Source organism: Panthera onca, chromosome E3 (genome assembly GCF_046562875.1).
Source record: "Panthera onca isolate mPanOnc1 chromosome E3, mPanOnc1 haplotype 2, whole genome shotgun sequence".
NCBI classification, from domain to species: domain Eukaryota; kingdom Metazoa; phylum Chordata; class Mammalia; order Carnivora; family Felidae; genus Panthera; species Panthera onca.
In genome coordinates this window covers 8314642-8342523 of record NC_138354.1, presented here as the reverse complement: position 1 = coordinate 8342523, position 27882 = coordinate 8314642, and the positions used below count along the sequence as shown (strand labels likewise).

Below are 27882 nucleotides of genomic sequence, written 5' to 3'. Positions count from 1 at the left end.
CAGTCCTGCAAGGGCCTCCCAAAGGTCCCCAGCCTCCCCCCACCTCCCTGCTGAGCTCTGACACTCGCGGGGCGTTTGGACTCTCCACGTGCGAGGTCTCCCCCGCTGGCCCCACTGCCCTCACCCCCTTTATCCGTCACGCCGGTCTCCGGCACCCCTCCTGCTCCCAGAAGGTAGTGGGTCCCCACGGCCGTGCCTGGGCTCCATCTCTGTCCCCTCCCGCCATCCCACCCTGGGCCCTGCCCGGAGCCATCCTCAGTCCCCCAGCGCCGTGACCCTGTGGGCACCTCTGTGCACCAGGCGCGGCATGTGGGGACTTCCGTCCCCGGACAGGGACTCCACAGCCTGCAGCCTCCTTTAATGGGGGGCTCTCTTCTGCAGGGTCCCCCCCGCCGTCCTCCGGCTGCGGGCCAGTCACCCCCACTGGCCGTGCGACCCCCACTGCAGAATCGGCACACTATGCTGCAATCATCACTTCCCTCATCTGTCTCCTCCGCGGGGCCGGGACCCCGTTCACCCCGTGGCCCAGCACCCTGTGGGCTCACGGGTGTCAGTGCAGATCTGCTGGGCACCGGCCGTCCCGCTGCGACACAGCCGAGGGGGCAGGCGGGGAACGCGGCCGACAGGACTGTTACCTCTGCAGCCGCCTTCTCCTCTTCTTGTCCCTTCCCGCCGGGCTCGCCCTAGGAGAAAGTCAAGTTGTCCAAAGCCGGTGAGGGGCACGGGGGCGCCTCCCTCCCCTCCCCGGCTTCTTGGGCAGACCGCGGGGAGTCAGTGGCAGAGCCTGGGGACAGGGTGCCGGGGCGGAGCCTGACGGCCTCGCCCATGGGAACTCCTGCCCTGGGGGGGGCAGGGCCGGAGCGCCGAGGCCCCACGCGTCTCTGCACAACCCGGCACGGCTTGGCTTTAGCGGCTTCACCGTGCTTCTGGGCCACCGAGGAGCCAGGTCTGAAACCCCATGAGCCCACCTCTCAGCTCTTCCGGGGATCGAGTCCCCGCCTCTCTCTGCTTCCGCCTCTGAATCCAGGCCAGTAACACCAGCCGCACATGAACACCCACGTGTTATCCTAGGTGACCTGGAGCACGTTACTTTGCTTCTCTGTGGCTCAGCATTCTCATCTCTGAAATGGGGTAATAATACTGCCTACCTCCCAGGAGTATTAGGGCGATTCAATAAACCGATAGCGGTAACGAGCTCTGACTGGCGCCTGGTGCCAGAAGCCCCGTGACAGGGCTCAGCAGCGTCTACCAGACAGAAGCCAGGAGGAGGCATGGCTTCGAGGCTAACGCTCCCGGGTTTCAATCTTGGCTCCATCACTGCCTCGCTGTGTGACTTTGGGCAAATTACTTAACCTCTCCAAGTCTTAGCTGCCGGTTCTCAAAAATGGGGCAAATAAAGTCCCGCCTCGCTGGGCTGCAATGCAGCTTAAACTCACTATTTCTGAAGAGCGCCTCCCCTGCGGCCAGCACATCGTAGGTGTTCAGCACAGATCCATCCCTCCTCCCTGGCCGCACGCCCCTAACTTTAGATTTGGGGGCGAAGGAGGTGCCCGCCTCCTTGGCCCTGCAGGCAGGAGTTGAGACTCAGAAATTCTCGTTTCCAAGAAGGAAAATTAGAGGCCAGCTGTCTGAGCCTCTACTCGTGGCAGGTTCAGAGGAGGGAGGGGACTCTGCAGGTCACACAGCATTGTTAACTCAGGGGTCTGGGAGCCTCAGGAGAGATCTGAGGACCCTCATCCCAGTGAGGGGCTCCCCACCTCCTAAGGGCACCCCTTCCCAACTCGGGCAGTGGGGACCACACGTAGGCTGCCCTTCTCTGGGCGGGGTACGATCGGGCCATGTCTGGGGTCGCTGCGGGGCTGAGCTCAGGCGAGGCTCCTGGGACAGACCTCTGCCCACCCGGCACCCCGGGGGCCACACTGGGGCCCACCGCCCTGGGCACAACCCATCGGCTCAGCCCGTCACTTACAGCCGGTCCCATCATGCCCCGCTCTCCGGCCAGGCCCTGCAGAAAGTCAGACAAAGCAGATTAGGCCTTGCCTGCCCGCCCCACCCCCCCAGCCCCCCAACACCTCTGTCCTCTCCTTATCCTCCCTGCACCAGGCTCAGGATCTGGAAGGACAGAAGGAGGATGGCACGGAGGGGACAGGAAGGCCCCACCTGGGCCACCCTCCCCGGGCTCCTCCCTGAGGCTCGGTCTTCTCCGCTGAGAAGTGGGCCACTCATGTATAGTTATCCACACGGAGCCGGCACGGATGGCCAAGCCCCCCGCATGCAGAGAGAGGGGTCCCCAGAGGTGAGTGCCAGCAACACCAATCACGAGGGTCCCGCCGGGGGACTCCCGTCCGTGCCGATGTCCGGCCCGAAGGCTCCCCGGAGCCCAGACCCACGGGGTACCCATCCACCTCCCCCAGGCAGAACCCTGGCTCCCCCCAAACCCACCCCACTCTGCGGACACCTCCTTGGAAGGTGGCTCCCCGGTCCTCCCAGCTGCTCCCCGACACGCCTGGGAGGTAACCTTCCTTTCCCTCTCCTGCCAAATCTGTTCCACCAGCCAGACCTGTCACATCACTTTCTGAACACGTCCATTCCGTTTGCCGCTTCAGGGGCCACCACTTAACACACGTCACCTTCTCGTCTCCTCCGAGGGCTTCCGGGGTCTCCTCCCGGGTCGCCCTGCTCCAATGTGTCCCCGTCCTCCATTCCCCCACCACAGTCACAGCTGCAGGGGCCTCTTAAAGGTGTAAATCAGGTCACAGGCTCTCCCTCCCTGAGACTCAGAGCCCCTTCCCCTGTGACCCAAACCCACACTCCCTGACCCACCTCACCTCACACCTCACTCTCCTCAGCAGCACCGGGCTTTTCCCTGCCCCAGGGCCTTTGCACTTGCTCTTCTGGCTAATTGGAGGGCCCTTTCTTGGCATCTTTGTACGGCTGCTAGTTCTGGTTCCTTAGGTCTCAGCTGAAGTGTCACCTCTGCAGGTCTGTCGTGCCTCGCTTGCCTGGGCCCTTTCACTCTGTCACATCGCCTCATTTCCTCCTTTCCTGACACTTATCGTCCTTACTTGTCCTTGTCTGCCTCCCCTGTTGTACCATCAGCTACCGCAGGGCTCCCGATGTCCCTGCTCTCGTGCTCAGCACAGTATCTGACGCAGCGGAGACCCCAAGAGATATTTGGTTAACGAAGAACATTTATTAAGGGTCTCCTGAGAGCCTGGGGCTTTTCCTCCATTGTCCCCCTTATGTCTCACAACGAGCCCACCCAAGAGGGATTCCTCATTTCACAGGGTGGGGGAGGTGGGGGCCAGTGACTTGCTCAGGGTCACCCGGCCGGAAACTGGGAGAGCGGGGCTTCAAACCCAGGTCTCTCTGTCCTGCTCAGAGGAGAAAAGTAGGGGCCACCTCGTCCTCTGCCGTGGTCCCTTCCCACTCCTCTCTGACCCATGTCTAGGGGACATCCCCTCACCCCAGCCTCAGAGGCCTCGACTCTTTGGCAAGGGATGGAGACAGACGGTGGCCGGGTCGCCAGGCTGGTCCCGCCGTCCACAGGGAAGACCCTGTCTGGTCCTTCCATGGTGAGCAGAGGGGGCTGGTGGCTATTCGGACACTGTCCTTATCTGGGCTAACCTTGGAACCTAGCTCCACCCCTGCAGTGTGGGGGCCTGGGTGGGCCCTAGCAGAAGGTCATGGAAGGGGCTCTTCAGGGCCTGTCCAATGGGCCCCTGAGGAACCAGGGACAGGCTGGGCACTGTCTGGTGCCCTTGGGCATCCCAGTCCTGGCCACGGGACCCCCAGCCTTATGGAAGGACCACAGCAAAGAGGGAAGGGGTCAAGACGCTGCACCCTCCACGTCGATGCCCGGTCACACACCCTCTTGGGCGGGGCGGGGAGGGGGGTGGTAGGAGGAACAGCTTTGACTAGGCCCCTCTAAATCTCCTTGGAATCTTGGGAGCCCGGGTCCCCACAAGGACAAGGTCTGCACAGTCCCCCAAGTGGTACTACCGTAAGGGCCTGAAGACCCTGAAAACAGACCACCTCGCAGGATTAAGGCTATCCCAAAGCACCCAGCACATTCTCGGTGAGGGCTGGAGGCAGCCGGGGAAAGCCTGAGAGGGGCCCCACCCCTGCCGTTCCCCTGCTGTGTGACTCTGGGCAAGCGACTGAACCTCTCTGAGCCTCCACTTCTCCACCCCCTCTGGGACGGAACGATGGCGAATCTGAACGCAGGTGGCACAAGTAGCTGGGAAGGGAACCCTGACTTCCCCTGTCGCTGCAGGCTGGGGCAGCAGGAGGCGTGTGACCGCACAGAATTCTACCCCTGCGCCTCCCACACTTCCCTGGGCATCTCGGTCCCTCACCACACTCCTGCCCCCGTCACTGTCGGGCTCTGTGGCCCACACCCACCCCTCCTCTCTGAGGGTGCCCCTGTCCCCCTCTCCCTGCAGATATTGTGCCCACCTGCCCCTCCCTGATGCTGTGTCTCCAGGTGTAAAAACACACAGTGGGGACAACAGGGAGCAGATTAGCAGTCATGGGACCCTGGTTCTTTGACGTCTAGAATGTAAGCTCTATGGGGCTGCCCTGTGGCCCCTCAGCGGCTGTATCCTCAGCTTGGGGGGCTGGCGCCCCGAGTGTTTCGGGAATGTTCTTCTAGCATCTAAAGGGGTGGACTCCCAAGGTCCCAGCACTCACAGGGCCAAGGCCCAGACTCCCGCCCCTGGCAGTAGAGGGGCCACCTCCAGCCACCTGCTAAGCACAGCCTGAGCTCCTTGAGCAGGAGTCGGCAGGGCCCTAGGTCTGGACAGGCTCTGGGCAGGGAGAGGGGCAGGGTGCTGGAAGCTCCACCCCTTTCTGCCTCCGGGCTGCCCCTCCCTGGTGTGATTTCTTCCCAGGCCCTGGGCCTCTGAGGCACAAAACACACCCCATCCCAGCATTCTGTTTCTCCTTGCTCCCTCTAACAACCCACAAGGGAAGCCCTGTACCCCTGTCTGAGCAGCCAAGGCAGCCGGAGCTCAGAGAGGCCGCCTCTCCACCCGAGGTCACACAGCTGGAGAGGCGGAGCAAGCTGGGGTTTGGGGCCACCCCACCAGGCTTCGGGGCGCCCTCTCACACACAGGGGGCTCTCGGGGAGGAGGGCGACAGGCTGGGGTGGACGTTCTGTGATCCCATATGTCCTCAGGAGGCACCTGGTCTCTCTGGGTCTCAGTCAGAGAGACGGGAAGGACGCCAACATCTCCCCGGCATGGGGGAGCAGACAGCAAAGGACAGCAGCGGCTGAGATGACCAGGGTCACACCCACCTTCCCCTGGGTCCTGCCTGGGCCCCGCTGCGGAGGGGCCTGGCTCCTCTTTGCTGGGGAGCCCCCGCTCCCCCGCCCCGGCCCCTGCCAGAAATGAGGGAAGTGCTTACCTGGGATCCAGGTACACCTGGCGGTCCTGGGGGACCATGTGGGCCAGGAGGACCTGTGGGCAGAGTCACACACGGTCACCTGGGGCCAGTCCCCTGCCCACCCTTAGCGCGGAAAGCCCACCTCCACCGCCCTCTCCCCGCAGCCCCTACGTTGCAACCGGCTCTTCCCTCAGGGCCTCATCCACGGGTCACCCCCCCCCCCCCCGCCCTTCCCCTGCCAGCCAGTCTCCTGGCGAATGTCTCCCAGGACTGCCCCTCCTCCGGGCCTCGGACCCTACCCCTCCGAGGCCATCCTTCTTGCCTGAGTTACTGCAACAGCATCCCGACCATCCACTCTCCATGTGGCCACCCAGAGCCAACTTCCAGGTAGGTCCCTCTCGGGGCTCCTGAGGTCTTCACCCCGGCCCCCTCCTCCCTGCCCACCCAGATCCTCTCCCGAGAAGCTCCTCTGCTTCTGCGCCTTTGCAGATGCTGTTCCTTCCTCCTGGAGCTTCTCCATCCCCTCCACAGCCTGGCAAATTCTTTCCTCTTGTCTCAGGATGAGCATCACCTCCTCCAGGAAGCCTTCCGGCACTACCCACGCCCACCCCTCCTCCAGACCAGTCCCTGACAGGGAACCAGCCGCCACCCACGGCCACGGTCGATACGCACGTCTGCGCCACGCGCAGGGAGTGCTCGGTCAGTACATGAAAGTGTAAATGAGTGGTGGGGAATGAGGCACCCACACAGCTGGACAAGCAGGGCTGGCCCCTGCCCCACACGCCCCTTCCCTCCCCACCAGTGAGGGTCCCTGGAAGGAGGGGATCCAGCCCTTAGAGCCCCAGGGCTGTCCCCTCCCCCCCGGCCCCTGGTCTCTGCCACCAGGCCCAGGGCTTCCTGCCTCTCCGGGCACCTGCCCTGCCAGCTCCTGGACCACCCCTGAGCTCACCCCCTGCCTCCCCCTGGGCCTGGGCCTCCATGAACCCCGGTGCAACCCCCACTCAGGCCCACATGGGGGCAGCCCTGAGCTGCTTCACGTGGGCACCTGGCAGAAACATTTGGGGTTCTCCCAAGGGGTGAGCAAGGGGACTCACCTCAGGCCACACGGTGAGTTGTGGACACACCCGTATCCCCAGCACCCTGCCAAGGCCACGGGCCCCCGACCGGCCCTACGAGAGCCCCTGGCCCAGGCCAGGCCCAGAGGCAGGGGCGGCGGGGGACAATCCCGGCCAGGCTGTCGCCCTCCGCGCTTACCTGGAGGGCCAGGGGGGCCCCGGGGCCCTGGGACGCCGGCCAGCACGGTGTCCACGGCAGCAGAGGCCAGCTGTGAGTGTCCATCTGTGGGCAGAGCAGAGGGGCCCGTGACACGGTGGGGCAGGGCCGGCAGGGCTGGGGTGCCGGACCTGAGCTCCCCCAGGGCCAGGAGGACAGGCGCCCCCACCCCACCGGGCCTCACAGCAGCCTTGGTGAGCAGCCGCTCGGACTCCCACAGAGACCAGGTCAAAGGGCAGGGAAAGCCCGGGGGGCTTCATATAACGCCCAAACTCCTTCCTGAGCATTCCAGGCCCTTTAGAGTCTGGCCCTGCCCTACTCACCTCCCCAGGCTCCAGGCCAGCCCTCTCCTCCCCACTCCATTCCACAGGCCCGTTCTGATGCACCTGACTGGCTCACTCCTGTGGGGCCTCCTCCAAGAAGCCCTCCGGGCTCAGCCTTCTGAGCTGCAAGAGCCGGGCTGCCTCTACAGGGCCCATCACTCAGCCTGGGGCAGCGGTGAGGTCTGTTCACGGCCCAGTTCTGACAAACAGGTCAAGCCCCATGTGCCTTTGCCCTGCCCCACCTCTGCCCTTCCCTCCACACCCGGAAGCCTGGACCACCCTCCCACTGGTTCAAGGCGATGGGCGGGGCCCGCTGGGGCATCCCCAGTCTTCCCCAAATTCATACTCAGGGACCCCAGGGCCGCGGGTAAAGAAGGTCCCATCTGAGAAGGGCTCTGATCACTGGAGGTGTCAGGAAAGCAGTGCCCGAGGCGTCTGGCCCAGACCAGGGCAGGCGGGAGCCTTGGGATGGCTCCATGTGGCTCAGGGGTGGGCGATGAGCCTTGAGCCCCCCAGAACACCGCACGGGTGGCACCGGCCCCCTCCCTGAGTCTTCAGTGAGTTCCCACTTGTTCCAGAAGGTTCTGTTCTCGCCTGGCTGGGCCCCTGCACCCACTGAGTGCAGCCCAGGACCCCCATTCTGCAAGGCTGAGTCGCTTCCTCCCACCAGAGCAACTCCAACGGGGACTAATACCCACCCCCTACTCTACAGGTGGGGAAAGTAAGGCTCCGATGGGGACAGTGGGATTCAGGCCTAGGTTTTAACGCTCAGGTTAGGGGCACCTGGGTGGTTCATTCAGTTAAGTGTCCAACTTCGGCTCAGGTCTTGATCTCGCGGTTCATAGGTTCGAGCCCCACATCAGACTCTGTGCTGACAGCTCATAGCCGAGAGCCTGCTTCAGATTCTGTCTCCCTCTCTCTCTCTCCCCTTTCACCGCTCGTTCTCTCTCTCTCTCTCTCTCCCCCCTCTCTCTCAAAAATGAATAAACATTTTAAAAAATCTAAAAAAATAATAATAAAGCTCAGGTTAAGGGCTGCGCTGCCTGAGGGGGTACAGGAGTACCAGCAGGAGGGGGCTTGGGTTTCTCTGACCAAGACAAGAGGTCCCCATCCCCCATCGTGCCCAGGATGTCACTTAACACTGTCACTAGCTTCTTAAAACCCTCCCCAGGTTTCCCAGGGCATTTAACCGAAAGATACCCCTGTGACGCCCTCACCCCACTCTCCGGGCCTCCCTGACCCCACCCTTCCCACAGGTAGGCGGAGGTTTCCGGGTTCAGAAACAGCAGACTGTGCCCCCCGGGGGCAGGAGACTGTTTTGTTCACTGCTGCATCCCCAGTGAGTGTGCAGGACACATAGTAGGTGCTCAACCAATACTTGTCACATGGCCTGCATACGGTGAGACGATTTTCCAGGAGACGCAGCAGCAGTGACCTCGGGGGCGCTGCTCTCACCAAATGGGGAAACTGAGGCCAGGGCAGACAACAGAGACTCGGGGGGCGTCAGGACCCCAGGGGCAGCAGCTGAGCACCAGAGCAGGGACAGGCCAGACTGGGGCCAAGAGCTGGGTTGGGGGACCCGCATCGGCCCCCCCAGAGGCCCTTCCGCCCCACCCGGCAGAGCCTGGCTCCAGAGCCGGGGCCCTGCTCACTGAGGGTCTGCGTCCCCGGGGCCCGCCCCTCAGTGGCACTCACCGTCCTTGTCTGTCGGCGACTGCAGGGAGTAGAGGACACCCTGGGGGCCGTTCGGAGGGAAGCCTGGGCTGCCTGCTGGGCCGGGTGGGCCAGGGGGGCCCGGGCGCCCCATCTCTCCAGGAAGCCCGCGGGGTCCTGGCGGCCCCAAGAGGCCTGCAGCGGGAGAAGAGGAGTCACGCGAGGGCTGGGCCTGGCAGCTGACATGCAGACGGGACCCAGGCCAGTGGTGGCCTCCAGACCAGCGTCCCCGGAGGGCTGTCCTGGGGTGTGAGCGAACCGGCTTTCCCTTCAGGCCTAGTGCACAGGGAACACCAGGGCAGGGAGGGAGGCGAGGGAGGCAGGGTCGCCCCCTCCTGGGACTTCAGCTCTGGGGTCAGGGCACTGAGGGTGGCAGCCAGCCTGGGCTAGCACAGGACCTGTGCCTTCCCTGCAGGACCCAGGAGGAGCTGGGAGGCTCTCTGGAGGTGTTGTTTAAATGACTGAGCACAGTCCCCAGGCCCCAGCTGCCCCACCCACACACCTGCACCCCCAGCGCCTGGAGCCTTCCGTCCTTCCTGCAGCCCAGGGTCAGACCAAACCTAAAGTCTTTGGGACAGGGTGGCAGTGGGGGTGCTGGGGGGAGGAAGTGAGCCTGGAGCCCCCCCAAGACGGCAGTCATTAACCCCAGCAAGATCGGGGGTCGTGGGAGGCCTCACCTGCTCAGACAAGGGAGAAACCCCAGACCCTTTCCAGCAGACAAAGTCAGATCTGGGGTGCGGGGTGTCCTTACCGGGAGGCCCTGCTGGGCCCTTCTCTCCTGCCTGGCCCCGGTCACCTTTGGAGCCTGGGGGACCTGCAGGCCCTGGCGGTCCCGTCTGCCCCGGGGGCCCTGAGGAGAGAATGAGGTAAGCCCTGAGGACACTGTGGGCCGAGCCGCCATGAGGCGGGGGCGGGGGACTTCAGGCCTGACCACCTGGGCCATCTGGTCAGCCCTGCCCCCGGAGCAGACACCTCCTCCATCATTACAGTTTACAGACCATTTTTGTACCTATTCATTCCTGTGATCTCAAGAGCTACTTTTGTTCCCACTTGACAGGTGGGGAAACTGAGGCTCAGGAAGGTGTGGTCCCTTGCTCAAGGGCCCAGAGCCACGCTGCCCCTCTCTCAAGGGTCCTGCTGTCTCCCTGCTCAGGGTCGGGAACTGGGCTCCTGGCAAAGAGCTCCCCAACGAGGCCTCCACGGGGGCCCCAGGAAGCCCTAAAGCTCACAAGCGCCCCCCTCACCTGCTCTCAAGAATTCCTGGGCTCCCCCCAGTGTCACCATTTGTAGGGGTTGTGCCCCACCTGGTGGCCATTTCTCAGAACTGCACTTTGCCTGGTGAAGAGAAAGTGTGGCCCAGGAGACCCAGAGCACCTGCCAAGCTCCCCCCAGGGGGTGTGGGGCCTGGGTGCCCTGAGGGCTGGGAAATCCCCCTCCTCCCCAGTTCCAGAAGAAGGACTGCAAGAAGGTGGGCATGGGCGGCTGCCTGGGTGTGAAACCTAAGGGATGACAGCTAGAGAGGTGAGCCAGGGGACCCGTCAGCCCTCCTCCCACAGCCTCCCTGGCACCGGCCACCGGCCACTCCCACTGTGTCCTTCCTGCTCTGCTCCCTGTCTCAACTAGACAGGCACACGCAGAAAACAGGGCAGAGGAGGTGGGGAGGGGGACAGGGTGGGAGCTCAGAGCTGAGTGTGGACAGCGGTGCTAAGAAGCTGGGGCCTCAGCTGGGAGAGAGGGGATGGAGGGACAGCGTCACCTGCAAAGGGCTGTAGCCGGGCCAACAATGATCGAGACAAAATGGCCCCGGATCACGGGGGTGACCCCAAGGGTCGTTTCCCTGAGCCTCGGTTTTCTCCTCTGTAACCTCAAGCATCACCAACTTACCGGAATGATGAGAAGTGTTATCTGTGCAGCCTAGGGTGATATAACAATATTTAATAACTGGCACAGCACAGATAGTGACCAGTCAGAAGGGACACCGGCCTTAAGCCCCCCGAGTTCAGCCACATCGACAGATGCCAGCCACCCACGTGCCCGGGGTAAAGCCCCAGCACAGTGCGTGGCACGGGACAGGCATTCAGCAGTGCTCACCGCCTGCTATTACGCTTACTGTCCCTATTCTACAACCCCCAGGGCCGAGCCCAGTGGATACAAGCTGCAGAGAGAAAAAACAATTACTCCTGACTTTAAAACACGGCAGGAGGGGCGCCTGGGTGGCTCAGTCGGTTCAGTGTCAGACCTCGGCTCAGGCCATGATCTCGGTCTGTGGGTTCGAGCCCCATGTCGGGCTCTGTGCTGACAGCCCGGAGCCTGCTTGGGCTTCTGCGTCTCCCTCGCTCTCTGCCCCTCCCCCACTTGTGCTGTCTCTCACACATAATTGTTAAAAATAATTTTTAAACACAGGAGGGAAGGAGCAAACAACACGGTGGCAGATGTCCCCCGACACCCCAGCCAGAGAGTTCCGGGAGCCCCTCCCCGCCCCGGAAGGTGAGGGGAGGCGGTAAACTCCAGAAGGCCGGGGCTGGGCTGCGGGGCTGAGCACAGGTGCAAAGAGGCAGCGGGCAGGTCATGAGGACATGTACCAAACTGAACGACGGCGACAAGGAAGGATGGGGACTTCAGCAGTTCGCATGGGGTCTGTGGAGGCAGCCGTGACCTGGCTGCAGCCAACTGTTTCCAGGAGGGACTGAAACCCCCACCAAGAAAAATGATCTTCCATTTTTCTAAGAGAAGCCGGAAATCCTGTTTTTCGTGTGAACCCCTCCCCCCCCCCGCCCCCCACCGGCTTTTGAAAAGTTCGCTCGCTGTGTCGAAAGAGCAAGGGAGCGTGCTTGATCCAAAGGGCCTACTGTGTGACCTCGTGGTAGAGGCCCTGGGAGGCCGTGCTCAGGCCGCTTTGGCCGCAGGCCTCACTCACCGGCGGGGCCCGTGGGCCTTCTCCTTCGGGGCCCTGGGTGGGCGAGGGGGATGGCGTCAGGGAGGAAGTCCTCGTTCCAGGGTGGTGGGGTGCTCTGGGGGGCCGGCAGGTCATTGCCCGGGCCTGCGGGCTGCTCTGCCGCCTGCAGCAGGAGAACCTGGGGACAAGGGCAGAGGTCAGGACCCCCGCCGGGCCCGAGATGCGCGTGTACGAGATATGTGTCCCCGGAGACATCACGCCCCTCGTGGGACTGCTGCTCCCCTTCTGGAATATTCTCCTACCCCTGCCCTCCTCCCCTTCCCATTTCCAGAGCCTGGACCCGGGGCTCAAGCAGGTTGCCACTGGGACACCTTCAGACTCCCTGCACCTTGTTTCTGGAGCGGCCGTCACCATGGTGAGAGACCAGTGGTCACCCCCCCCCCCCCCCCGCCCCGGCTCCTCCCAGGGCACTGGTCCCTCGCACGGCCTGGCTTAGGGCACAGACAACGGATGGAGGTCTGTTGTGGAAGGAGGGAGGGAAGGAAGGAGGGAGAAAACTAGAGAAGAAAAAAAGAAAAAGAGAATGAGAAAGAAAAGGATATAGGGGCGCCTGGGCGGCTCAGCTGGTTAAGTGTCCGACTTCGGCTCAGGTCATGATCTCACGGTCCATGAGTTCGAGCCCCGCGTCGGGCTCTGTGCTGACAGCTCAGAGCCTGGAGCCTGCTTCGGATTCTGTGTCTGGCTCTCTCACTGTCCCTCCCCTGCTCACGCTCTGTCTCTCTCTCTCTCAAAAATAAATAAACATAACAAAAAAAAAAAAAAAAAAAAAAAAAGAATATAAATGGTCCTGGCTTGGGGCACGATTTTTAGTAGGGGCTCTAGAACAAAAGGCAGCGTGGAAAGCTGCCCGGTTCTCTCCCCTTGAGGGAGGTGGGGGTCAAACGCTGCGAAGACCAGGGCCTGGGCAGCGACACTGTCTCCCTGATTCAAGTGAACTGGGAGTCAGGCCTCAGAGGCCCCAGCGAGTCCCTGCTGTCTCCAAAAGGCTCAGCAGGGGGCGCTGCGCACCAGGGATCTGAGCGAGCAGCAGGGCAGGTGCTGAGACCCAGAGTAGGCCCACCCCCAGAGAGGGGTCCCAGGCCTGTCCCACAGAGTCGGCTTCCTGTTCCGCCCACCTCGGTCCCCGAGTCTCTGCTCCCGGATCTGCCTGCAGGAGAGGAAGCCTGGTGTCTCTTGTTGCCTCCAGCCTTGGGATCCAGAACCCCGCATCCTGCCGGATTCCCCGACTGCTGCTCCCCACACGGGGCAGGGCCAGGGCCGGGGCACCTGGCCTCCCCAACCCGCCGCCCCTCCCCACCCCACCCCACCTCCCGCCCCGTGCCCCTTGGCCTGCCCAGCCCTGGCTCCAGCCCTGGGTCTATGGTCCCAGGCTCTCCACCTGCCCCCATCCCCTCCTGGGGCCTCCCTACACGGTAGGAGACGAGGACTTTGGGCAAAGCCAACTCTGGGGAGCCCCCCCCCCCAAACCAGACCGCCAGCGGCCCCACGCTTCCCACGTAGGGAGGCGCCCTTCTCGGCCTGCCCTGCTCCTCCTGGGCCTCACCAGCTTTGCTCCAGCTGCCCGGCACCACCCCAGGGTCCCTCCTGCCCCGAGCCCCCCTACCTCCATGCCCTCAGAGGGCCACCAGTGGCGGGCCACCCCCGCCAGCCCTTCCCTTCACCCCTGCACGATCGCTTTGTATCAACAGCCACGGCGGGAGCAGGGCCAGCAGGCCAGCCGGCGGGGGGGGGGCAGCCTGGTCCCCAGAGCCCTGCACGGGTTAAGTGCCTTCCGATAGGGGTGGGGCTCAGGCCCTGCTGCCATACGAGCTGGTTTGAATCCGGCTCTCCCACTAGGCGGCCGCTGTGTGAGCTTGTGCAAGTGTTGCGACCTCGGTGGCCCTCAGTTTTCCCGTCAGCAAAGCGGACACTGACCGTGTCAAGCACACTGGGCCCCAGCTCCTGCTGCTGCTGCTGGTGGGTCCCGGGGACCAAGAGTGGCCTTCACGGCGCCCAGGCCTAGGCTGGGCTGAGGTTCTGGTGCGTGTGTGCGGTGGGGGGCGAGCGGGGTGACAAAGGGGCCCCTGAGCACTCCCTCCCACCAGTCCCGCAGTGTCCCTGGGCCTGGGTGACAGTCTCTGAGGATCTAGGGAACAGAGTGGCACCCCGCACCAGGTCTCAGGGTCTCCATCTGTGTTGGGCCAGTGGGCAACCCCCAGGGCTACGTCTCCGGGCCCCAACCCCTCTGGCCCTTCCAAGGCCCCAGGAGGCAGGAAGGGTCACCGCGGCCCATCACAGGAGAGGTGGAAATAAAGGCTCAGAGACTGCAAGTGACCCACCCGAGGTCACCCGGCAAGTAGGCTGGGCCCAGGGTCCCATGCAGTGCCCTGTCCACAGCTTGGCCACAGCCTGGGCCTTGGCGGAACCTCATGGAAGCACCCATGAGGGGAGCAGCTGGCTACTATCACACAGCGGCGGGGGGGGGTGGGGGGTGAATGTCCATCCCCGCCCCCCGGGGAGGGAAGTGGGATGGTTTCTGCCCAGCCACTGAGTGTCGCTGGGAAGCTGACCAGCCACGGCCGAGGCTGGGGGCTCTGGGGCAGCGGAGGAGTTGGGGGTTAGTGACACGTGATGGGGAGCCCAGGGGCAGGAGCACGGGTGAAGGCAGGAGTGGGTCCCCTGGTTCCGGCCTGGCTCCCGGGACCGTGGGATCATCACCAGTCAGACAGGGACCTGGGAGAAGGTGGGTTTGGGGGGTGCAGGTGACCACACAGGGGGCCGGGCTGAACTGCAGTGTCTCTGGGGGACCTCAAGATGAACATACTTCCAGGGAGTCCTCAGGAGCAACAGGGGGCTGGGGGCAGCCAGGGTTCCTGGGAGGGCACCCTCCCTGGGCTCCTGGGATCAGGCCTACGTGTTCCCCTTCTCCAGCAGGGCTCTGGACCCACCCCCAGGGGACCTGCCACCTGCAGCCTCACCCCCTCCCAAAAGGCCCCCCTCACTTCTTTGTTGGGCACCTCCCATGCCTGGCCGTGGCCGGCCTTCTGGAGAAACCGATCCCACCCGGGCGGACGACCTCACCAGGGCAGGCAGCAGTGGGCATGGAGACCTGACCCGAGAAAACCAGAGTGCAGCCAGACTTGGAGGGCAGTGGCTCCGATGACATCACTGTGGCCTGGTTGACTGGCCGGGAGGCTGCCCTCTTGCACCGGGGACCGGCTAGCTCCGAGGCTTCTGACCCTCACACAGGGGAATCCTCTCGGGCTCCCTCCCACACCATGCGGCCCGTGGAGTCTAAACTGAGGGGGGGGGGAGAGGAAGGAAGTCAGGAAACTTCCTCCTGGCCTTCCACCCCACCAGGAAAAGAGGGTGGCAGGAGTCCCAGATCAGCTCCTAGGTCTGGACTTTCTGGGAACTCAGGCACCTGCAAGGAGTGAAGAGGGAGCAGACCTGATGGCTGCCGGACATGAGAGCCCCATATCGTGTACCTGTGGGTGTGCCCCACAGGACGAATCATGATCGGCCAGGTACTTATTTCCCCAACTCTCTTGCAACTAGGAGGTAGGCATACAGCCTGGTGACAGAAAAACCCATTAGGGTGCTTTGCCTTATCCTCTACATCCTGCCTCTGAACATGGATCAGGATGCGATGCCTTGAGCTGCAGCAGCCACTTTGTAACCATGAGGCACTAACCATGAGGACAAAAGCCAATTCGCTTAGGAGGTGGAGGGGAAGGCTGTGAAAAGCTTGAGTTCTTAAGCCACCAAACCAATCCCAAGACCACCTACTGCTGGACTTCTTGTTGAACAAACAATAAATGTCTTTAAAGAATAACATGCCACTGGCTGGGTTTCTGTTACGTATAGCTGAACACATCCCTCTGACACACCAAAGCAGGCTACCTGTCTGAAGGGGCAGCAGCCACAGTTTCCAGGCCTCTGGGTTGCCGCTCTCTTATGCCAGCCGTCTGGCTTCTGGCTCCCCATCTGGGCTTCGCCTGCCTGGCTCTCACTGGCCTGACCACAGCCACCGATCCTGCCCCATGTCGTCTCTGAGCCCAGCAGGCTCACCTGGCCTCAGCAGGGCTGTCCCGGCAGTGCGGCCAGCTTCCATCCCCCTCCCTCTCCGGGCCGCCACCTCTCAGGGCCCTCAGACCTGAGCTGATGAAGCACTCAGGGGCTCTGTTTCCCCAGGGGACACTCAGGCACGTAGCAGGCAGGTAAACAGCTAGAAGGTGACCCAGATAACACACAGACACTGAGACCCGAATCGCCCATCCCTGAGCTGGGAATCCAGAAGGAGGGCGATGGCAGCCGCCTCTTCGCACTCCCCAGATGCCGACCACGTCCCCCTCTCGTCTCCAAAGTTCACCCCTTTTTACCCTCCCCCAGAGCAACCCGGTGAGGGTGGGGGGTGGGCGGGCCAGCGACTCTGATTTCCATTTCACAGGACAGCGGACAGAGGCCCGGAGCTGAGCAGGGACCCGGTGAGGCAGAGCCATTCCTGGGCAGGGACCCGACCCCCCCAACACCAGGGTCTGCAGAGGGGTCACGACCCTCACCTCGGAGCCCCCTCGTGGCCTGCTGCTGTGGCCGATCGATGTGTCAGGGCAGGAGGACAGGGAGCAATTGCTCTCGGCGGGAGGGCCAGGGCCAGCTGGGCGGAGGATGGCTAGCCCTGTGCCATTCTGCCCCCAGGGCTGTGACTTGTAACACCCCAAGGTGCCGGGCTGGGGCCAGGGCGGGCTGTCGGCCAGTACTCTGCCAAACCACTCAGAGGCTTCAGGTGCTGGAAAATGTCCGTCAGGCCCGCTGGCTTGGGGACCCCTCCTCTTTTTAAAATCTCGGGGGCCAGACGTTCCCCCCGGGGTTTTCCCCAGCACCCCCACCCTCCCGGGGCTTCCCAGCCCCGGCCTGGCCCACGTGACAACATCTGTTCCCTGATGGCCTCCACCCCACCCCCACTGAGCCACTGACCCCAAGGAGGGTACAAGGTCCCCTAGTCCCGCCATGTCCAGGGGGCTGCCGGGGGACCCAGGGCTTGGGTACAAGGCGGGGGGCACTCGTGGCCTGGGCCTCTCATGCCATGTGCTCCGCACGGGTATCTCCCACACACCCGTGGCTGCATCTGTAAGATGGGGACAGCAAGACGGTGTCGCCAGCACAGACCCTCACATCTGTCCAGCACCCGACTGGTTCCAAGGCTGGGACCCCCCATCTTGGCGGCCCTTTAAAGGCTGGTACTTCAATCCACTGCACAGATGAGGCGCTGGGAGCCCGGGGAGAGTCACCCAGCTGCCGGCGATAGTCCCACTCATGTCTGACTCTGGGTGACGGTCATCCGCAGCCCCATCTCGCCGGGCAGGTGCCCCCATGGCCAGGCTTTCAGGGCAAGAGGCAGGGCCAGAGGGTGATGTGAGGGCTGTGTGTGTGTCTGTGTGTGTTCGCGTGTGTTTGCGCGTCTGCTGGGAAGACCTGCCAGGCAGGCTCTTCCGGGAGGGGCCCGACCTTTGGGCCCGCTCTGTGGCCCTGCCACACTCGGCCCGCCCCAGTGCTCTGTCCCCACCCTGGCCGCCCTCACACCCGCCTCCTACACCGGGACCCTCCTTCTTGGGCCGGGCCGCCCCGGCAGCCCCAGGCCCCAGGAGGCTCCTCAGATACGTGAAGGTACAGCAGCCTCAGCCCCCAGCAGCCACCCTGGGACAAAAAGGAGAATGGGGCTCGTCCCCAGTCTGGACCCGGCCACGGCCCCCAGCTATGGCTTCTTCCTGCAGGCGTGGGAGACCCGAGACTCGCCGCTGGGGCTTTCTAGGGCCACAGGAACAATGCCAGCAGGCCGGTGAGGCAGGGGACATGAGGTGACGGTGGAGATAGCCCGGCAGAAGTGTCGGCAGCTGCCTCGTCCCCTGGCAGACTCTGTCCCAGGCCCTGTCTCTCAGAGGGGTCAGATGGGACAGGGTCCCCCGGTGTCCACCCGGGGAACCCACCTGTTGCCACACCTGTGCCTCACATGTCCTCCCTTCTCTTAGTCGCTACCTCTGTCTTGCCCCAGAGCTGCCTGAGGCTACTCCCAAATAAATTACCTTTTCCTCTTCTTTTCTTTCTTTTTTTCTTCTTAAAAGTGTATTTATTTACTTTGAGAGAGAGAGACAGAGAGCACAAGCAGGGGAGAGGCAGAGAGAAAGAGGCAGAGAGAGAATGTCAAGCAGGTTCCACACTGAGCGCAGAGCCCGACGTGGGGCTCGATCCCACGAACTGGGAGACCGTGACCTGAGCCAAAATCGAGAGTCAGACACTTAACTGAATGAGCCACCCAGGCGCCCCTAAATTTACTCATTCTTTATTCAGTCCTTCTGCCCCTGGGGTGACCCGCTCCACCCCGACGTAGGCGGGGCGAGAGCTGGCTGGTGCCAGGCAGCTCCGCCCCCATCGGCTTGTCTGTGCCCAGACGTGTGCCAGACGGAGAGAGGAGGAGCCAGAACGGGGGGCAGCAGCCTCTGGGGGGACGGGGCTCCCTCCTTTTCCCACTGAGGGGTCGGCTTCTGGATATCTAGTCCCGCCAGCCACTGAGGCCCACACCCAGACCAGCCTGCTGTCCGGGACCAGATCTCTTGCTTTCCCTGCTCCCCTCCCCCACACCAGGAGCCAGCCCAGAGTAGACCACCCAGAACCGCTGAGACCCCAGCAGCACCCGACCCCTGGGACCAGGGTGCTCAGGGCCCGACTTTCCCCAGTCACACCCTGCAGGAACCTGATTCATAACCCTCGCACACACACCCTCCAGCTCCCCAGGCCGTCTGACCTTGGCCTCCAGCGTGGTTAGCCTCTCACTCATGTCGCTGAGCCGGGTACAGTTCATGCATTCTGAAAGAGAAGGGTGAGAATGGAGTGTAGACCCTGGGCTGAGAGCAGCCAGCCACCAGGATAGCCTCTGGGCAGGTGGGGAGCTCGCCGATCGGTTTGCCTGGCAAACTCTTACCCGTCCTTCAGGGCCTTATCCTCAGCGCCCCCTCCTCCATGCGGCCTGTCTGATCTGGCTGTAAGAATAGAATGTGCAAAAGGGCGTCATGGGGGACAGTGATGCCAATCTGGGGTGGGGGCGGTGGTGGTCAGGGAGGACCTCCTGGAAGCAGCAGCATCTAAGGTGAGGCCTAAGGGTTGCACAATGACTGGCCAGGTGAGGAAAGAGGGCTGAGGTCTGCAGACAGGCAAGAAAAGAGAAGGGTCTGGCAGCAACCTGGCCGACCCTCTCCCCCCCACCCCACCTCTTCCCCCCCCCACCCCACCCCCAGTCTGCAGCGGTAGGCTGGGCCCGAGCGGAGGAGGCCTGGCAGAAGGAGCTCTGGGCAGCGTCCTGAGGCCGGGGGCAGCTGTGGGAGGGGGTCAAAGTCAAGGTCAGGTTTGCATTTTTGAAAAACTCATTCTGGCAACAGAGTGTACAATGGGTGGGCGTGGGAGGGGCTGGAAGCCGGAAGGCCAATTAGGAGACCACTAACGGCTAACCCCCCAGGCACACATCTCCCTGGGCTATAATTACCTATTTATGTCTGTCTGCCCCAGGAACCGAGCTCTTTAAAGAGGAAATAGATGGTTCAAAGCTGTTCTCAAGAGCTTTTATGGCCCCAGAAATCAAGGGATGCCTAAATCTCTCACTCGGTTCAAAGCCTGACCTTCCTGGAACCTCATTCAGGATGAACAGACACGCCGAGGCACAAGAGGTTTGAGGGTAACTCATTAGGTCCCACTTGGTGTGCTGGAGCTGTCGGAGGCCCCGTGGCCACGGTGAGGCCTGAAGCTCACCGGCAGCGTCTGTACCTGCCCCCCACTGGTCTCCCTGTCCTTGGAGAGGCCCCCAACGTCATCTCTGAAAGCAGATCATCTCACTAATGTTCCTCGTTCAGTGGTGATTGCTCGGCGAGGCATGTGGGGGACGGCCAGGGGTCTCAGGACCATGGTACGGGCTGTGTCCTCCCCAGGGGTGCCCGGCCTCAGGGCAAGGGGGGTTGACACTGGCGGTGTGCTCACCAGCCCTAGCTCGGTTTACAAGATGAATTATGTGGGCTCGGAGAGGCCCTGCTCACCCTCCTTCCCCTCCCCGGCTCCCCTGGGCTGGGCTCAGTCAGTGGTTTATAAGCATTTTTTAGGAACAGAACTCTTTTCTTCCCCCTCAATAAAACCGTGTCGGTAACCCTGATACCTAAAACAGATTAGAGACTGAGGTATAAACACTGAAACCTTCAAACAACTAGAAGAATGTACAGGTACGTGGCTGGGAGGGGGTAGGACTTCACGAAGGACCGGTGAGAGTCGGAGAGGTTTTCTGCTGAAACATGGGAGTTTTCTGCTGGACACCCCCCCCCCCCCATGCTTCCCCCTAGTTTCTCCAAGGAAAGGGTGGTGAAGAAACAAAAGGGTACAGGAGGCCTCGGTGGCTCAGTCGGTTAAGCGACCGACTCTTGATTTCGGCTCAGGTCATGATCTCACGGTTCCTGAGCTCGAGCCCGGAGTCAGGCTCTGCACTCACAGCATGGAGACTGCTTGGATTCTCTCTCTCTCCCTCTCTCCCTGCCTCTCCCCTGCTCATACTCTCTCTCTCTCTCTCTCTCTCTCTCTCTGTCTCTCTCTCAAAATAAATAAGTACATTTAAAAAAGGAAGAAAGCAAGGAAAAGGTATAAACCACAAAGCTAAGAGAAGGGCAGGGAAGAATGCTCAGCGGATGATGCCTGTAAATGAAATGCAGCCAGGAGCCCAGGCCCACGTGGGAAGAGGGCGTCAGAGCCTCCAGGAGGCTGGAAGGCTGTCCTGGCTGGGTCGGCGTCAGGCAGGAGAGGTGAGGGGTCCTCTCTGGGGACAGGGACGGGTCTCAGAGGAAAAGCCACAGATGCCCCGGGTGAAATGGCAGGGTCCCCAGAAGCCCCCAGTCCGCAGGGTCAACTGCACACACAGAGAGTGTGTGAAAGCCCTGGGGGCTTTCAACGCCTCCCTCCTGAAAACAGGCAGGGTTCCTGGGCCTTAAAAGAAGGCTTTAATGGAAAGACAGAGACCAAAACAAGAGGGTCCCCATCCGTCCACCCGCTAAGCTAATTCCACCTATCTACCCACCCCCCACCCACCTGCCTTACCCCCCACCCGCCCCCCACACCTCCCTAACCATTGCCTCCTCCCCCTGGGGCCCCTGTTAATCCTGATGAGGTGGGTGGCCGGGGGGTACGAAGGAGGAGGCCTGCCCTCGGGGCAAAGGCCCGAGAACCTTCCCCAGCAGTCCTGTCTTCCCGGGCAGCAGGCACTGACTCTGGAGAGTGTGAAGAAGTGACTTTTCTGCCTGAGCCCCGGACCTCCTCCATGGCCAGGAGGGCCCCACCCCACCCTGGGGGCCGGTGGGAAGGGCAGGAGGCCTGACGGAAGCCAGGGAGCCATGAACTAGAGCCCCAGCCTGGCCCAGTGAACATTCCTGAGGCGTTTAGGGGTTTAGGGGCCGTGAGCACAGCATTTCCAGGGTCTGAGGCAACACAGGGGATTCTCTGCAGGGGGTAAGGTCTGTGGAGGGAGGGGCGAGCCTCAGGCTCTCACAGGAACCTATTTCTGGAAAGTGTGCTGGGCCCGGGCCCAGTTTGCTCTGGCACTGGGCACCCTGCTTGGCAGGTGAGGTGCGGCTTGGCCGCCAGCGGGCACGGGGGGTCCGGTTCCCCAGCCGCAGAGAGGCCCAGGAGGCCCAGCCAGCGGGGCAGGGGGGAGGCTGCCAGCTCGGCCTCCCGGTGCCACCTGCCTGGGCAGGCCCTGAGGCCTGGTGGGTTTTATGGTTCCCCTGGCATTCTGTCATCGGCAAGCAATTACGTTATGTTTGTTTCAACTTTTCTAACTATTCATGGGAGCAGTGGGAACACGGAGATAGCACTGAGGGTGCCGAGCGCCTCGGTGAGGGGACCAGGCCCTGTCCACTGGCCCTGGGCCTCGGCTGCCCCTCACTCAGGTGAAAACTTTGACTTCCTGAGATTCCGAGAGTTGCCACGTTCCCAGCCCCCTTCCCAGCACACACAGGCCCACGAGCGCCCGGGGCCACCGCATATTCCTGGTGTCTGGGATGCAGGAAAGTGTGTCAGGAACTCCGATGCCAATATGTGGGCATCAGAAGTGTAGCTGTGCCAAACAAACCAGTCTGTGTGTGTGTGTGTGTGTGTGTGTGAGAGAGAGAGAGAGAGAGAGAGAATGAGAGGGACTCACTCCTTGGTGTGCTCAGTGGAAAGACTGTGGAAACTCACTGTGAGGCTGGAGAAGCCCTTATGTGACCTCTCCGCACCTCAGTTTTCTCATCTGTAAAAGGGGTTTGTATTGGATCAGCTCTAAGGACTTCAGGATCCTGGACTCTTTGCTGCTGCCACCCGTGCCCTTGCCCTTGGGCTGTCACTGTCGGGCTCTGCCCACCCACTGCCCATCTACCTGCCACTTGCCTTCAGTCAGCACGGCTGGTGATGGCTCTGTATCCAGAATTCAGGACCCAGTTCCTGAGAGAAGCTGACTCCCCAGGCCAAGAGGACCCTTGCCGACCGCAGAAAAGTCTAGAGGCCGAGTGAGACCACTGTGAGGCTTGGGCCATAAGACCTTGCCAGCGGGAGCCAGGGCACACGGGTGGTCCTGTCCCCAGACACCCAGCCCCCTCTGTGAGATGGATCCACAAGCAGGGGGCACGTGCAGGGTGGACGTCACCAGAAGGCCAACCCAAGCAGGCCCAGCTGGAAGAGATCCCTGAAATCCCCCTGGAGACATTGGACTCCAGCCCAAACTCCTAAGCCCAGTTAGGAGAAGAAAGCTCCCAGGAGGTCAATGGGGTCAGATGCTGTGGGGACAGAGGGTGGAGCTGGCCAGGTGTATTCACAGGGGACCATAGGAACACAGAGGTCCTAAGTGGCCTCAGTTTCCCCAATGTGACAAGAGCTGGGCTGGGCCCAGCACAGAAAGGACTGGCACCTTTCTATCTTACTACATATCCGGTCGGCCCTGACCTACCCAAGAGTTCAGCCTTGGGTCACACATTCTTTTAGTGCCTCCCTCCTCCCCATTGGAGCCTTGAAGGGTGTGAAGGACCTTCCTCTACTGGTGAGACTTTGGTCACCTCACTCTCTGCTGGAAACTGCTATGGGAGGGGGGGAGGGGAGAAATCTTGTCTTGACTAGATCCTGGTTTCTTTTGCCTTTTCATTCACTACCACGCCCCCAGCCAGGCCGTGCACCCATCAGGCCACGCCCTCTCTGGGTAGGCCACACCCCTCCAGCTAGGCCCCTCCAACCAGAGAGAAGAGGTGGATGTGCAGTGACTTTGGGCCCTGTGCAAACTCCTGCGGTAAAGCCCATAAGAAGATGGATTTGTCCACCTGTGGGGTTCAGCTCCCGGTGTGTGACTATTAAATATGCACAGAGAGCCTCTAATGCAAAAGACAAAGACCAAAACAATAAACAAGAAAAAAGAAAACTCAGAAAACAGAGACAATGAGTGGACAGAAAAAAACTTCAAAAAACACAGCAAAATTCCAATATCCTTAGAGAGATATGAGAAGATACCACATCCCCGAAACAACAGGAAGTTATTTACAAAGAACCTTCAAAACACAAAAATGCATCTGTAGAAATGGAAAAAAAAATAACTGATGTAAAATATTCAGTGAAAGGATTAGGAGATAAGGAGATTTTCTTTTTTTTTTTTTCTTTTTAACGTTTTTTATTTATTTTTGAGACAGAGAGAGACAGAGCATGAACGGGGGAGGGGCAGAGAGAGAGGGAGACACAGAATCGGAAGCAGGCTCCAGGCTCCGAGCCATCAGCCCAGAGCCTGACGCGGGGCTCGAACTCATGGACCACGAGATCGTGACCTGAGCTGAAGTCGGACGCCCAACCGACTGAGCCACCCAGGCGCCCCAAGGAGATTTTCTAGAAAGTTGCAAAACAAGGGCTATGAAAGATGGAGAGAAGAGATAAGAAAATTAGAGGATCAATCCAGAAGGTCTAACAACTAACTGGAGGTTCTAGAGGAAGAAAATGGAGAGAAAAGTAAAAGACATGATCCCAAAAGATCACCTAAAACTGACTGATATAAACTTTCAAATTGAAAGAACATGTGAAATGCCAGATTAAAAAAAAAAAAAAGAAAACAAAAACCCAACTCTTACCAAAAAGCACATTGTCACAAAAGCTCAGAATCCCAGAAAGAAAATTTTAAAAGCTTCCAAGATAAAATGAGGCCTCCAGGAAATGTCCAGAATCAATATGGCATTGGACTTCTGGACAGTAACAGCAGAAGCTGGGAGATAGGGGTATTCTTTTCAGAGAGTACAGTTTCTAGCTAAGATTCTATACACAGCTCAACTATCCCTCAGGTTTTGAGAGTAACATGAAGCATGTGTAGACATGCATGGCCTCAAAACATTGACACTCTGTGTACCTCTTCTCAGAAAGGTGCTGAAGGACGTACTGCACCAAAACAGAGTAAGCTAGAGAAAAGAAGTCGCAAAACGGGGATACCAAAGTCAAGGAGTTCAACAACAAAGGGACATGAGATGGGAAATAAAGGCATGTCACCTGGTGACAGCAAATAGCACAACCTGACCACATTAGACCAGGAGACAGAGGGCTTCTAGAAAGGGAAGAGCCCCTGATGTATGTGAGCATGAGGGAGAATTAAACTTCTTTTGGAAAATTTGGGGTGAATTAGTGACATGCCAAGGGATACATCTATGGCATGGTTTAGAAAACTAGGCAAACAAAAAAAATGAATCACTAACTCCAGGAAAAGAAGTCTAAAGGAAGGAGATGCAGCTTGGTATAGTACCTGAGATCAGCTGTGAATATTACTTCCTTTGTTATACAGTGCTAGTCATTGTCTACTGATCTAACCCAAAGTGTGGTACAATTACTTGGGAGGAGGAAGAAAAGACACAGAGGATGGGTCAGAGATGAAAAAAAAAGCACCAGAATCTCCCACAGGGCAGAATCAACAGAGAACCTCTAAGTTTAAAAACCGACAGAAGTAACAATATGTAAATGTCAGTTAGCCTATGGAGGTAAGGCCTCCTACCCCCAAAAAGCTGGACTATAGGGGGAAAAAATGGGAGGTGAGGAGGGGTATAGGGGACTGCTCTTTTTTTAACGTTTTATTTATTTTGAGAGAGAGAGAAAGAGAGAGAGCACAAGCAAGGGAGGGGCAGAGAGAGAGAGGGAGACAGGATCCAAAGCAGGCTTCAGGCTCTGAGCTGTCAGCACAGAGCCTGACGCGGGGCTCAAACTCACAAACTGTGAGATCATGACTGGGCTGAAGTCAGACACTTAACCATCTGAGCTACCCAGGTGCCCCGGGACTGCTCTTTTTTAACTGTAAGCCTCGAAGGACACCTGCCTTTTTAAAACAATATACATACTTAATACACATACTATAATTCAAATGTTAACTGGGTAAGAACATGGCACATGATCACGATGGTATGTAAAAAAAATGACAACATTGGATCTGTTTTCTGCTTATAATCACATAAAAGATGGACGGCCAAGAAATGGAACCTGGGAAAATAAAAACAGTTACAGTGGCAGGATTATGGGTGAGTTTTGCCCATGTTTTTGGAAATTTTCCCATTGATGTTCTATGGTTTGGGCTCAGTTTCCTGATCTAACAGCAAGACCAATCATCCTGACCTCATGAGGGCTCCCGTGTAGGGTAAGAGAACTGAGCCGGGAGAGCGGTGCCCGCCCTGCCCCGGGCCCTCTGTCCTAGGCCCGGAGATGCACAGCCAGCTTCCAACAGTGGCTCCCAGGGACTGATTGGCATCTGGGTCGCTGGCTTTTCCACCTTCACCAGCCCTGAGCCCCTGGCTTGGCGACCTCTCCCTCTGGGGCCGCTACCAGGTGGGGCCAGTGACCTCTGGGTCTGCTCTGCACGAGGCCAGCTCTCGTCCCACATGTTAGCAAGCACACAGTAGGCTTTTAATAAACACCCGTGGAATAAATGACACAGAGAGCCCTTGGGGGCCATTTGTTTGTAGCTCTTAGTGTTCTGAAGGGAGCAGGAGCAGATGCTGAGAATCATTTACAGGCAGAGAGACCAAGGCCTAGATCGTGGCTTCATGGCAGAGGAGACACTCTTGGCCCCCAGGGCACCTCCCTCGGTTCCCTGGGGAAGGTTCCCGCATTAGGAGAAGACATTTGCACGTGTCTTGACTGTGAAGAAGTTAGAGACCTGGCTCCACCGCTAAGCCAACACCTTTGCAAAGTCACTGGACCTCGGCACCTGTTTCCTCCTCAGTAAAATGGGCAAGATCGTCTCTCCCTGACCCACGGACCCACCCCTGAGAATCGCCATGGGCCTCAGAAGAGATGGCCTTGAACACACGCTACAAAGTCTGGTAGGGGAATGGCCCGGAAGCTCCTATATCTGGTCTGGGCACGACTAGATCCCCCCCACACCATGGCCCCTTAGGATTAGCTGCTTGAAACTTACTGGCTGAGGGCGGATGGAGGCCTGGGGTGGTGCATTTTATGTGTCAACCTGACAAGACTCTTGTGCCGTTGCTTGGCCAAACACTAGTGTAGATGTTGCTGTGAGGTATTTGGCAGATGTGTTTAACATCTACAATCAGGTGACTTTAAGTAAAAGAGGTTACCTTGGATAACATGGGTGGGCCTCATCCAATCAGTTGAAGGCCTTAAAAGCAAAAAGTGAGGTTTCCCAGAGAAGAAGGAATTTTGCCTCAAGACTACAGCAGCAAAACCTTATCTGAGTTTTCACGGGGTGTTGGCCTGTCTTAAAAATTTCAAACTTGCCAACCCCTATAATTGCATAAGCCAACTCCTTAATATAGATGATAGATTATAGATCTAAAGAGATACATATATAGCTATATAGATACACACACACACACACACACACACACACACACACGTCCTACTGATTGTTTCTCTGGAGAATGCAACTGATTCAAGGTGCAACCTGCAGACAAGTCCTAAACAGACTCATCAACCAGGAAAGAATCTTCTGGACTTTTAAGAGTGTTCCATGATTCAGCTCCAGCTGCCTTACAGACATTGTTGTCAGATTCAGCAAATAGAAACACAATAATGTATCTGGCAACCTTACTTAGTATTTTGTCTTTCTACAGACACACCGAGGTCTGTGTGATAAGGACCCAGGGACAAGTGGCCTCTCCTTCAAAGCTCTCTGGACACATAAGCAACCACTGTCCATCTGTGTGCCTCTCCTATGTGAGGCAGGGCCAACCCTAGCCAGGGGACATCAAGAGGGCTTCCTAAGGAGGTGGACCTGAGCCCTGACTACTACTGGTGAGACAAGCAGTACTTGCTCTGGGTCTGGCCCTGGACTAAGCCTTTTAAACCCATTTTCTTTCTGTGGGAGCCTCTCACCAACCCTGAGGCAGGCACTAGATTGCTATCCCCATTTTGCAGATGGGAAAAGTGAGACAAATTTGAGCTGGGCTGGGTGTTGGAGAGCTCTCAGCCCCCAACTCCTCACCTTTCCAAGGTCCCGCCTGGCCTTCCGCCAGCCAAAACCGACCTCCTACAGATCCCTGGCTTCGGCTCCTGTAACAGGTAGGAATCTAATTTGCCATGAGGGTAGGAGATGGGGGTCAGGAGTGGAGGGAACAAGCCAGCTGCAGGCTGGAGCTCCTGAGTCTACCAAGGGTTCCCAGGGTGCTCTGAGGTCAGCCCCGGGGGGAACAGAGAGGCCCCGGTAGGACCTGAGCCTAGGAAATCACCTTTCCAAGTTAACTTCTGGAGAGCCGCTTATCCAGGTAATCACAGACACATTGGATTTCTCTAAGCCACATACCCCAAAAGGAAAGGCGGAGAGGGTGAGGCCAGGCGGAAGGGGAGACCCGCCCTGTGCTTCCTCTATTCCTTCCCAACGCATGCCAGAATAATGAGCCCCATCAGGGGCCAGGAAGCCTGCTGGTCGGCCAGGGCTGTGGCTGCATGCCAGACCCAGCCCTGGGGCTCACGGACAGGACAGAATAATTAAATTCCGTCCTTTTGTATATGAGGGATCACACAGAAGGCAACATTTTTCAGGAACTTCTGCCAAGACTTTTATTGAAGAGTAATTGAGTTCCTTTTTGGAGACGGGCAGCCTCACATGGGTGTCTTCATGGTAGAAACACAAATCCCCAAAGGGCCAACTGCACTGAGGCTTCTCAGAGCACAATGGTAGCCAGTCACCTCCTCCCCGTGGGCACCCACGTTAGCAGCCCCTGGACT

The 27882-nt window shown here is 59.7% G+C and overlaps 1 protein-coding gene across 3 annotated transcripts in view; it reads right to left on the bottom strand.

Annotated features, from left to right (window-relative positions):
* The window catches only part of COL26A1 (collagen type XXVI alpha 1 chain), a 196138-nt gene that overhangs the window by 3368 nt on the left and 164888 nt on the right, over positions 1 to 27882 (bottom strand). For all 3 annotated transcript variants that reach the window (XM_078439961.2, XM_078439959.2, XM_078439960.2), the window contains 8 exons: positions 18434 to 18495; positions 11614 to 11770; positions 9448 to 9546; positions 8679 to 8831; positions 6643 to 6726; positions 5410 to 5462; positions 1970 to 2005; positions 636 to 683 (listed from right to left, as the gene is read on the bottom strand). In XM_078439961.2, the coding sequence (XP_078296087.1) occupies positions 636 to 683; positions 1970 to 2005; positions 5410 to 5462; positions 6643 to 6726; positions 8679 to 8831; positions 9448 to 9546; positions 11614 to 11770; positions 18434 to 18495 (692 nt within the window). The remainder of the gene's footprint in view (positions 1 to 635; positions 684 to 1969; positions 2006 to 5409; positions 5463 to 6642; positions 6727 to 8678; positions 8832 to 9447; positions 9547 to 11613; positions 11771 to 18433; positions 18496 to 27882) is intronic.